Consider the following 13,223-nt stretch of genomic DNA (forward strand, 5'->3'; position numbering starts at 1 on the left):
GCAATACGAATTCTGCGGCCATTCTTTCGCAAGAAATTGTTCTCTGAGCCTTGGGCTTGCGTTACACTGGTAAGGATCGTTAGACAAAATGTTATAAAGAAGGGGACCGACAGCTTTTTATAAACTATCTCACGAACGTGTCTAAGTACACTGTTAAAGTTTTACTAAGCGTATCTTACAAAGATCTGTTAGTATGTAATACGGTTGTTATTCGCAACATGACACTGTCATTTATGCTTTATAAAATAATTCCAGAGTCTACTGTAATTCTCATTACACACCAAGTGAACATTTTTGCTGCATCATGATTGATGAGATTGATTTAAAAATCTTAGTGCATTGTGGAATATCTTTTTGTTCGCAGGAGGGGGATTTTCTCGCCAGTTGCTGTACTCGGAGATGACGAGTATTGGAAATTGTGGAGCTATGAGCTTCCTTATATGTGCGACAACCGCAACTGGAGAGGTGATTGGGAACGTGAGTATCAGAACTCTGTTCCTGTCTGATATGCCTCAGAAATATGAAGTACGTACTTACAGAGCGCACAAGTGAACCTTCTTGATGGAATATGATGAATTAGAGCATGAGCGTTGAGAGTCATTCTTTTTTTTTATATGGAATCTTTGGATCTCTGACACGTACCTTGAAGAAACGATAAAGAGATACAACATGTTATTGAAACAACTAGGACACCCACTGCTCTATGCTCCAAAGACTAATGTACATACGAGCACCTTCTGCTACAAATTCAATGTTAAATCTTCCAGTCTTCCAACAAAACAGCACATTTTCAGAAATACGTGTCTCGAGGAAATTGAGCTACATTGCAGTTCATTTCAAGGATGTTCGATGAAATTCAGATAGAGTATTTGAAAACACAAGTTCATGGGTCGGGAGGAGGAGTGAGTAACTTAAGTCGAAAAAGAAATGATCATCAGTTTTTGTATCAAGGAGGCAGTATTCCTGAAATGACGAAGTGTTTAGATTTCTCGTATGATTTTAGTTGAAAGTGTTTCGTGAACTGACGAAGGCACCTTCGGGAATAACTGCAAAACTCCACGTTCCGTTGATGGCCGAGACGAACGCCGACTACGGTGGTACGTCAACGGGAAGAGACATGCTATAGAGTAACAACACACCAGCCAAATAAACTAGGGACCAGGATGAGATTTTCACTCTGCAGCGGAGTGTTGGCTGATATGAAATTTCCTGGCAGATTAAAACTGTGTGCCGGACCGAGACTCGAACTCGGGACCTTTGCCTTTTGCGGGCAAGTGCTTTACCAACTGAGCTACCCAAGCACGACTCACGCCCCGTCCTCACAGCTTTACTTCTGCCAGTATCTCGTCTCCTACCTTCCAAACGTTAAAGAAGCTCTCCTGCGAACCTTACAGAACTAGCACTCATGGAAGAAAGGATATTGCGGAGACATGGCTTAGCCACAGCCTCGGGGATGTTTCCAGAATGAGATTTTCATTCTGCAGCGAAGTGTGCGCTGATATGAAACTTTCTGGCAGATTAAAACTGTGTGCTGGACCGAGACTCGAACTCGGGACCTTTGCCTTTCGCGGCGAGATACTGGCATAAGAAAAGTTGTGAGGACGGGGCGTGAGTCGTGCTTGGGTAGCTCAGTTGGTAGAGCACTTGCCCGCGAAAGGCAAAGGTCCCGAGTTCGAGTCTCGGTCCGGCACACAGTTTTAATCTGACAGGAAGTTTCAAACTAGGGACCAGCCAAACTCATGGCTGTCACAGCTAATCAGCCAACCATACTGCGAAGCCTGCTAATGATTTCTGAACACTAATCTGATGATGATGCATCAACGAAATGTATTTCCGAAACGATATAATAGGTGAACTGTTCACTTATTTCTGTGGCAATGGTAAAAATGTACGTATGTAGATTAACAGCATGAATGTAAAAAAGAATTCTTTTATACTCATCAAGCAATCCCTTCTTTAATCTGTTTGTGTGATAAATTCCTTTTCTACACAATTCAATTCAATATCTCTTTATTAGAATGCATCAGCGTTCTCCTGTACCAGCTGTTCTCTTGCGAAAACTGCGTATCATCCACGTACCTCCAAAGACGACTTAAATTTTTATTTGATGATAAAAGATTCCTCTCCTTCAAAAACTCCTTTTCTTGCTATTACGACTCTGCACTTTATATCATCATTACTTCGGTCGTCTTCAGTTATTTGGTAGCCCAAATAGCAAATCCAATCTGCCAGTTTTAGTAGCTCATTTCGTATCCTGTTACGCTCAGTATCCATTCCATTTTTTGTTTTACTTTTGCTGATACTGCCATCTTATAACGCCTTTTGAAGACAGCCGAATCCGTTTGTCTTTCAAGTCCTTTGCCATATGTGACAGAGTTAGGCTGCAATATCATCAGAAAACGTCAAATATTTTTCTTCTCCGTTAACTGTATTATTCTTTCATATTTCTCCTTGGTTTTCGTTACTGCTGTTGCTAAGTAGATATCTATATTTCAGTTTTTCATGGTGACGCTAGTGCACCGTGACGTATCATGGATGTTGTTCTTTCTGTAAATGTTGCTTGTTAATGTAATCACGAAACTACGTTCGCATTGCTACATTTTTCTTGTTCCCGTGGTTCTCCCATAAGAAATCATTTGATTATTTCTATGTGTTAAGGATGGGATTCTCTCCTGCTTTTTTCCAGGGCGATTACGGAGGCCCGCTGGTGCTGCAGAGTGACAGCGGATACACGGTCATCGGCATCGCCGGCTTCTCGGTGCCCACCAGCTCGTGGACCGTCTTCACGCTGGTCTCGCCCTACCTCACCTGGATAGAGGTGGTTACTTCCATCATCGTATCCTGAACGACTGCTGGCTGCCCGAATGCCTCCGAGACGTTGGACGACAGACAGTGTGGCAGCGAAAGCGGAGAAGAGTGTCTGCCCTACTTTGGGGTATCCGCACAGACATATACGCGTGTGTACATCTTCGTGCAATGATATTCGTTGTGAGAGACAGCCAGCCGTTTCATGCAGCGATCAGGACATTCGCGCGGAGCATCTCAATTTCGATTTAGTCCATTTGTTAATTGGTAATGTGGAAAATTGAAAGAAAGGCAAAGAAAAAGCGTTTATAGCAATGTCCCTTCTTTATGTACCATTCAGCTTTTTAAGCCTTGTTGCAGGGACACTTCGGTTGACTTAACTTCAGAGATTGTGCAGATAGTGACATCTGGAAGAATTTGCTGAGGGGACATTCTATTAAATCTGAAGTGTTGTACTGTATGTAATTTATCCTCTGGATTACAAGCTTCCAGAGCCCTGCCAGTCAATCATTTGCTCTCTAATACAATGAGTATATTCCAAGAGAAGACCGCCGCTATCATAGTTGAAGGAAGTGGTTATTCCTGAAGAATTCCGCATCAACTTCATGTAACGAATCACTTCTTGTCCACAACTTAGTGCACCTCTGCAACATCGCTTCCAGTGTTTTCGTGTGTAATTTCATAAGTTTATATACAAACAAATAAATAATATAAATATGTTATTTGTTAATTTGCAGAAATTTAATAATAATCCTGAAGATTTCCATTTTCCCGCCTAAGAGACTCTACAAAAACGGTGGCTGAGTGGTTTTACTGAAGTCATCGCTTGCAAATATGAAGGTATTTGTAGGTGGTATTTAGTGTTACCTTACCCGCGTAACTACTGTCAAAAGGAGGAAAGAACACATTGCTGGAGGAAGCCGCAAAGAAGAACAGGCAGCGTAAAAAAGTTATAGTCGTATCACCGTTAACAAATCATGTCAATAGTTACATCAAACTAGCACTATATCTAGTAAGCTGTATCAGAATTGTTGTATTCAGTTTTGGATGAGGCGAGTCAGTTTTGCACAGCAATAGCTTAAACATTGCTTTTATTCATCGTTCATCTACAGTATTTCCACAAAATATCAGTAATCGAGCATTAATCATTAGTGTATTAACGACACAAAAGGAAACCGTCAAAATTCAATGCACGGGCAAAATATTTATTTCTTGACTTAGTGTTGCTCCATGATGAGTGAAGAAAAGTAAGAAAATCGGAATGTGACTGGATTTTGTTACGAGACAGGCATATTGTATAATTTGTGTTTTTTGAGATTCACAAGCGATATGTAATGTTAATGTGGAGTTTAGTAACGGTCATAATGCAGTCTGTTGTATTTCAAAGGTAATTGCGCGTATTTAATTTTGATCGAAGGATTGTGTGATGAACTATTATGTACTACAAGCTTGTATAGGACTTCGAACATTTGGTGGTCGATGTGTGCAGAAGAACCTGGTTCATTAACACAGTAAAAAGTTTTCTCTGCTAAAAAGAAACCAAAAGCGAATGGCAATGTTCGAAGTCGAGAAGATCATATACAAGTTTTCTCTCTCTTACATTTCAAGAATTTTAAAGGCAACCGTCAGAGTCAGCAGCTGCTTCTCCACTACGTGAGTAACTTGTCTACGGGTACAATATTATGTACGCTGTGGGAGAAGTCAACGGCGCTTGGGATAATGTCTTTCATAGAGGTACAAACAGAGACACTGCACACACTAGTTCAATAACAATGAATTTAATATTACCAACCTGAAAAACATTAATTTCTTCTTTTGAGCAATAATATTATACCATCCATCTGCTGGTATGCTGTTGATTAGCATAAAATGATTGACTGAAGCCACTTGGTTGAGATGGAGAGAGCCCTGGATATCTGCTGCTTGTCACTGTCGAGCTCTGGATTAAATGGAGAGGTCATCACCTTCAGACAGTTGTTTGGAACCATTCCTCATTTCTGCAGACCCCTCCTATTTCCATATAGTGTGACGCCTTCCACATGCTTTTTTCACCAATAACATAACTGTATTTGTTTTTATCTCTACTACCTCATGCATGTTGTGAACAGCACCTTCCAGTGATGGTCAACACTGGAACAGTAATCATGTTCGTGATTGAAAAATGAGGAAACAATGCTTTTAGAAATATGAAACCGAGACATCCGCTACCCTGTCGCTGTGTAAGATGAGATTAACTGTATACGTCATCACCTTTGGATAACTGTTGGAAACGCTATACAATGCCACAAACTATTCCAGTTTCCATATGTTATGATGTATTCCACATTTTTGTGAATGATAATCTTTGCCTGTGTGTTTTCTTTCTAACAAACATGTGTAATGTAGAAGCTGCATAGTTTACATTATGCGATGTTCAGCTTTCTGTGAGAGCCAATGTATCGAAACATGTTAATGTCAGTTTAGCACCTGACACAGACCTCGAAATCATGGTAGAAAAAGAGAGTGAATTGCAGTGTACAAAGCTGTAGTCGTACACTGCTTGGATGTCTTTCAGGAGAAAAAAAAATGTTTTAAACTGCTTATGAAGGAACAATACAGGAACACTCTTCGTGTAATTGATAGTGTGTTGGATATGGTCTTTCTCCAGTACAGTCAACAAAACTTTACAGAGAATTGTGCAACTGACTCTGAGCACTGGCCACCTACTCAAATGGAGCGATATGTGTATATGTAATACACTCGATGTCAACACACAGACAGCATTTGTTTTTCGATGTATCAGAAGAGAGAGAGAAACATGGCAAAATCTTATAGGAGGATCTATTAGAAGGGATGGTTAAAGTTTGGATGCAGATAGTTCTCTCAAAACTACACTGATTTTGCCCATAAAACTAATAGAAATTGTCTGTCTCTATTCTCATGGAATCATGACTGTTTTTATTACTGTCATCATGATTGTGTATCCCTGGCACAGGGTATGGGCGCCCTCCACTGGCTGTCACCTAGATCCACGTGGTCCTTGCCTTGTGCTGAGAAGGGAAAGTGTTCATTTTGATAGCCGTGTTTCTCTGGGTACCCTCTGGCCAGCAGCTCCACCACATCCCTCGACCACCATCCATCCTGCACCAAAGCCATAACACTAGTCCTGAGATTAGCTTTAAGGCAAATTGTGGGCTGCTCCTCAATTCCAGAAAATATGAATACAGTTACAATATGACTATGTACAGAACAAAGTTTACCAGGATCACAGACAAGTGTCATACACGACTTCCCTCTCTAGGTAACTAAAGACAGCAGTGACAGCAGTGCATCCGGCTGCAAATTTAAATAAAATAAATTTGCAAATCTTGTACACAGAATTAACATTAAGTAAAAGAAGAAGAGTGATGGCTATGGTAAGAAAGGTTACTGTTTAATGGTATGTGTATTTTTATAATGAATAGCGAAGTATTATGAATGCTGTCGTTGCACAAGAGTGAAGGAATGGATGAATTTCACATAATTTTTTCCAAAACAAAAATAATGTTGTATACAGTGAACATTGTGTCTACAAATTACGGTCACTTGCAAATTAAATTAAACTGTGCAGGTATGTGCATAATTTGTATTTGTATGTGCAGGGTGTTCCATTTATCTGATGACTGCACACACAGCGCAGTAGATGGTAGGTAGCGAGCACGCCATGCCTGGTGAATCAGATGCTGCGTCGCTTACCTGCTACTGCAGTAATAAGGTTAAAAACCACACGTCAAAAAAAGTTTTGCATCACCTCGTTTCCGAGAGTTCCGGAACCTGTACAGAAAATTGGAATAGGGGTCAACATAAACATTATTTCCATCATTTTTATTGCTCACGAAAGCCACACACTGCATGTTGTACCACCATACAGCGAGACCTCCAGAGGTAGTGGTCCAGATTGCTGTACACCGGCACCTCTAATACCCAGTAGCACGTCCTCTTGCATTGATGTATGCCACTATTCGTCGTGGCATACTATCCACAGGTTCATCAAGGCACCTTTGGTCCAGATTGTCCCACTCCTCAATGGCGACTCGGCGAGGATCCCTCAGAGTGGTTGGTGGGTCACGTCGTCCATAAACAGCCCTTTTCAATCTATCCTAGGCATGTTCGATAGGTTCATATCTGGAGAATATGATGGCTACTCTAGTCGAGCGATGTCGTCATCCTGAAGGAAGTCATTCACAAGATGTGCACGATGGGGGCGGAAACTGTCGTTCATGAAGACATGCAGACGAATTCCTCGTCAATATGCTGCCGATATGGACGGACTATCGGTCGGAGGATGGCATCCACGTATCGTACAGCCGTTACGGCACCTTCCATGACCACCAGCGGCGTACGTCGACTCCACATAATGCCACCCCTAAACAGCAGAGAACCTCCACCTTGCTGCACTCGCCGGACAGTGTGTCTAAGGCGTTCAGCCTGACCGGGTTGTCTCCAAACACGTCTCCGACGATTATCTGGTTGAAGGCAAATGCAACACTCATGGGTGAAGAGAACGTGATGCCAATCCTGAGCAGTGCATTCAGCATGTTGTTGGGTCCGTCTGAACCGCGCTGCATGGTGTCGTGGTTGCAAAGATGGACCTCGCCATGGACGTCGGGAGTGAAGTTGTGCATCATGCAGCCTATTGTACACAGTTTGAGTCGTAACACGACGTCCTGTGGCTGCACAAAAGCATTATTCAACATTGTGGTGTTTCTGTCAGGGTTCCACCAACCCGTAATCCGTTGGTAGCGGTCATCTATTTGAGTAGTAGCCCTTTGGCGGCCTGAGCGACGCATGTCATCGACAGTTCCTGTATCTCTTCCATGTCCGAACAACATCGCTTTGGTTCACTCCGAGACGCCTGGACACTTCCCTTGTTGAGAACCCTTCCTGGCACAAAGTAACTATGTGGATGCGATCGAACTGCGGTATTGACCATCTAGGCATTGTTCAACTACAGACAACACGAGCTATGTATCTCCTTCCTGGTGGAATGACTGGAACTGATCGGTTGTCGGACCCCCTCCGTCTAATAGACGCTGTTCATGTATGGTTGTTTATATCTTTGGGCGGGTTTAGTGACATCTCTGAACAGTCAAAGGGACTGTGTTTGTGATAAAATGTCCACAGTCAACGTCTATCTTCAGGAGTTCTGGGAACCGGGGTGATGCAAAACTTTTTTTGATGTCTGTATATGCAAATACATTTTTTTACTCGTCAGTAACATGCAAGAAAGTGCCAGAACTGCCTGTCGTTGTTTTCCACGCATTTCTGACGTCTACTTAACAAAGTATTCGTTACACAATGTAATTCTCTTTGATAAACCGAATTAATTGACTCGCAGATATTATCTTGTTCTTGTAACGTGTGCGGATTTGTTGTGTACACTTTACGCTTTAATACACCCCACAAACAGAAATTGCACTGGGTTAAACAGGGCCTTCGAGCGGGTCAGATATTGTTGCTAATGATTCTGTCACGGGACATGTCGTGAATTGAGTGCAAAGAAACACTGCCCGTATGGGCCCCTGTCGAACCCTGTTGAAGGAAACGCGAAGCTTCGTTCTCTTTCACTCAGTTCATTTAAAAAAAGACTGCGAAATGTTCTGCACATCTCTTTCACTGTTAACCGTGTCATTAGAAAAATTGGGCCTATTATTCTGTCACCACTAACTGTACATCATGCTCCTATCTATTTTCTGATCGTGAAGGACTTCCTCAAGAAGCGTGATAGGGGTATCGCCGCTCTAGTGTCGATAGTTTTGGGAATTAAAGCGCTCGTGTATATGGAATAATGCCTTGTCTGAAAACAGAATTAGGTAAGGATCCATTTATCGCCATGCACTTGTTTTAAATCCCACCGAGTGCCTGGGATCGCCAGGTTTAAGATCTTCCACTTCTGTTATTTTATGGGGCCTTAGCCCAAGCAGCTTGGCAGCTCTTTGTACAGAGGTGCAAAAAATTTGCGGTTAGTCTGAAAGACGTCTAAGAGACTTTTTTGGGGAATTTCCCAGACGAAACACTTCCCGTTTTACGAAATTTATTCACTGATATATCAAGAGCACGACGACTCGGAATTCTAACACCTGGAAGCTTCTGCTCAAACTATCTCCGGACAATACGAGCTGACTTTGTACACACATACGAATCGTAAACAGGACCGCTGACAGCCAGGACTGGTCCCGGGACAAGATTTGTGATTGGCCCAATCTAAAAATATAGCAATCCGATTTTATTGTTATTTTAAAGAAGACGAGACATGATTTAAACATAAAGCTATTCGGGAATATTGGAGATACACAACAGATACTAACTGCGACAGAATATAGAATAAATGCAATTTCTTATTAAACACTAAACAATTCTTTACGAATGCAGGCTGCTCATGTACGACAGTGCGCAGTACCCATATGTTCAAAGAAGATGCGTGCGAAAATATGATTTTTCAGGGCGTCATATCTCGGGTTATATTGATCACAGAAACAGGTGGTCATTTGTTTTGGATAGCCTTCGGCCTATCGAGCATTTGTATGCCCATCGGAAGAACTGCTGTACGGCAGCTATCGTAGAAAATTGAAATTTAAAAGTGACACTCTTTCTCCAGCCCTGCAAATTGAGAAATCGGTTGGTTCTTTTACGTTAGGTGTGGTTTATAGCAGACTAAGGTGGCTTATAAAAGCACCATTTGTTCATGTAGGATTCCTGAGAAAACCCCAAAAACCACAATTTTTTGGTTATGAAAATTGTGAATTGTGGTGATGGCCTTGCAGATAGTAGAAAATATTACATTATGTTCTTAAGATAATATTCTCCGAGAATGTCGAAACTTTTATCGATATCATATCCGTTGCCAAGATCCAGAGGTTCATAGTTGTCTTATTTATGCAGTAAAATATGCACATAATAACCGGTCTAACGCGTAAATGTTGTTTCATCTGACGTTGTGGACACATGGCAAGGATTCTAGGGTCATCGAACACTTCTCAGGTCACCAGACTATGTTTTTAGTCGGCATTTTTTCACCAGTAAAATTTTATGGTGCACTATCTCTGTGTAACGGGCCCTTTACGCCTATACAAATATCCACAAAGTGGTACTGCAGTAACAAAAAATATGCTACAAATATGCTGCAAAAGGCCTTAACATACCTGAAAAGAAAACGATAGACGAAAATTATGTGAAACTGGAAAGACTGGGAATTCAGTAAAATATTTTTAACATCATTTTTACTCTTTTGTGTCGCAAATCATAATCCAGATGTATTCGATGAATTAAAATCGATGAACAAAGTATTGAAACAGAAGTAAAACCCCTGTCGGAGCACAAAATGCGAATAAGTTCCTCTTGAGACGACTCACAGAAAAGCTGCCTCATGCCTCAACCCCCGTTCCTCCTTTGTCGATAAAAATTTTGAAATGTGAACATATTTACTCTTTTTTGTATGGAAAGTGAGTAACGGAGAGATAGTGATGGTGGAAGACGGACGAGAAGAGCCAGTAGGAGAGAGAAAGAGAGAGGGAGAGAGAGGGAGAGAGAGAGAGAGGGAGGAGGGGAGAAAGAGAGGGAGAGAGAGAGAGAGAGAGAGAGAGAGAGAGAGAGAGACAGAGACGGGAGAGAGAGACACGCACACACACACACACACACACGCAGAGAGAGAGAGAGAGAGAGATGAGATACTAATGATCTATCCTTTCCGGAGGACCACAGTCACGTAGATTTTTTTGAAACAAATTTCCGTCATTTGACTGTTAATTGTCCAGTTATTTTACACAATAATGATTTCGGTTTCATATCCATGTTTGAGTCCATACTGAAATATTAAAATATATCCGACCTGCTTGTGACATATTTCTAGTCTTAAAGACAAGTTGTGGTTTCTCAGTATGCACAGTATCAGCCATATTATGCATCTTCGGTACGTACTCATATCCTGCAATGCGACAACTCATCTTATAAGAGCAGAAATATGATTTTTCGACGGTAACAAGGCACAGACAGGTCAGACCTATTTTAACATTTCAAAATGAACCTGAGATTGGCTATAGGGCCGAAATCATGACTGTGTAAAACAAATGGAGAATTAACAGTCAAATGACGGAAATTTCATTTAAGGGGACGTCATGAAATTCGTTGAAATTTGACATTTTCTGTTCTCTACTCCATAAAATACTTTGGACTTTCCCGAACATTTAGGTGTATAATACATTAAAATCAGACAGTTGTGAGACCTTCAAATAATATTTTAAATGTTGATGTATGATTGTCGAATTTCGCGGTTACGCATATACTGCCACATTTGAGGAGTCTAGAAGGCTGTGAATTGCTTTGTTTTGTGCCTACTGCTACGTCTCAGAAGTTGGCATTATGAATAAACAAATCAGTCCTTAGGTTCTGATACTAGTTTTCGTTGAAGGTGGAAATGTGCTGGAAGACTTACGGACAAAGTAATTGATGATTTAAAGGAATATTATGGGAAGGCCATTAGAGATAATTGTGACAATTTAGAGAAGATGAAAAGAGCTGTGTAGAGCACTTTATTTTACCGAATATTAACCGATGAAAAGACATGTCATGCTTTGTGTCCACCTCCATCAAACACTTGGTGTAAATATAGTCAAGCTGAATTTTCTGGCACCCCACATGAATTTACACGTAAACATTCTCTTCCTTTTGTAGTAATGGAGGCAATCAAACCTATTTACAGAGATCTGGCAAATCCTGAGCTACTAAAGAAGTGTTTACATGGGAAGACCTAGAATGTGAATGAGTCCTTCAATAATGTTGTGTGGTGCCGTGTGCCTAAAAATGTATTTGTTGGCCTTATGACTCTAAAGTTAGCAGTGCCTAATGCTGTGATAACTTTCAATGGTGGGAACTATGAAGTACATTAAGTTCTGGAGAAGTTAGGGGTAAGATTTTGATAGAACACAGCCAGAGGACTGCGGGAAGTGGATGAGCTTCATATACGTGGGGCAGAGTTAGCTGCTCAGCAAATGACAAAAGAAGCAAGAAAGAAAAGGAGGAGGCAAGCACTGGGCTGTTGTGAAACTGAAGAAGAAACAGACTATGGACCAGGGCATTTCTAGTGCATAAAAGAAGCAGAAATGTAAGTCTGTATAAGAATTTGTAATAAGAAAAGTTTTAAACCTCAATACCTCTGAACTACATTTTTTGAAATAAATGACCCATTTTCTAAAAAAGTACTTATTGTAGAAACATGAAGTTTTCACAGCATGCCCAGTGTGAGATTCAACACATATGGAGCTAGAATAATTAAAATATTTTGTTTTTATGTTTATTTATTTACAAAATTCTGTAAAAAAGTTGAGTGTTTGAAAAGAAAGATAACATGCCCCACAATATGATTTTAGTACTAATTCTAGTTCAGTGTATCTAGAAAGGTGCATTCAATAATTATGGAAAATTGTAAGTTGTTGTCTTAAAAAGTTTCCAAGATAATGGGTCACAAAATTAGATAATTTAACATTGGCGGCATAGGGCATACACAGTCCCCTTAAAAAAAAGAGGAGCTAGTGATGACCTGTAAGAGATAGTGGCAGTAAAGAGAAGGATAGATAGACGGAAAGAAAAGAGAGAGGAGGCAGTATAGACGAGAAAAAGAGATGAGTGGGCGCCATACACAGGCTTTGGAGACGGGGGAGGGGAACATTTTTTCAGTCATGTGTTTCTTCAGCCTGAAGCAGGCTGACACCACGTCGGCTGCTTTCACGGAAATTTTACTACTTAATTTACGAAGCAGCTTCTCATTTAACCTCACGGGGCTTTGCCTCCTTTCCTAACCGTTCTTTCACAAAAAAGAAAAAAAATCTGAAATACTCTCAGGGAGTCGAACATAGAGTTTCCACGTCAAAAGCCGGCAACGCCAGCCGGTATACCAAGTCGGCATCCCTTTTCGTTGTGGAAGAGAGTGTCAGTTATGACAGCTTTACCTAACAGCCTTCGTCAATTCGCTTAAGTCCGGTCATAATTTTGTATAAGAGGCAGTTAAATGAAGACGTGATACATGGAAAAGAAGTAAGTAATCTGTTTATTGTTCCAAAATTAATCGCCGTAAGTGTCTATACATTTATGTCATTGTGGTACAAGACAGTCAGTGACTTCATGGAGAAATGTTTGCAGTTACCTGCGGAACCACGACTGAACCCTGGCGTGCACCTCTTAATGCGAAGCTAACAGACGACCACGAATGTCTTTCCTCAGGCTTCCAATAATGTGGAGATCTCATGGGGACACATCGGGAGCGTATGGAAAATGTCTATGGTCTCCCCAGCGAAATTTTTGCAGCGTACATGAAACAACCTTGGCATGATGTGGACGGGCCCAGACGACAAACATTTTTCCATGAAGGCCCTAACCCTTTTTGTCTCACAGTGGGATAAATGTAT

The 13,223-nt window shown here is 41.1% G+C and overlaps 1 protein-coding gene across 1 annotated transcript in view; it reads left to right on the top strand.

The window, feature by feature from the left end:
- The window catches only part of LOC126146268 (chymotrypsin-like), a 41,003-nt gene extending 37,535 nt beyond the window's left edge, over window positions 1-3,468 (top strand). Inside the window, exons 6-7 of the mRNA XM_049915609.1 lie at window positions 365-477; window positions 2,687-3,468. Of these exons, the coding sequence (XP_049771566.1) occupies window positions 365-477; window positions 2,687-2,845 (272 nt within the window). The 3' untranslated portion in view covers window positions 2,846-3,468. The remainder of the gene's footprint in view (window positions 1-364; window positions 478-2,686) is intronic.
- Window positions 3,469-13,223: the final 9,755 nt, after the last annotated feature.

The sequence above is a fragment of the Schistocerca cancellata genome, chromosome 2, assembly GCF_023864275.1.
Source record: "Schistocerca cancellata isolate TAMUIC-IGC-003103 chromosome 2, iqSchCanc2.1, whole genome shotgun sequence".
NCBI classification, from domain to species: Eukaryota; Metazoa; Arthropoda; class Insecta; order Orthoptera; family Acrididae; genus Schistocerca; species Schistocerca cancellata.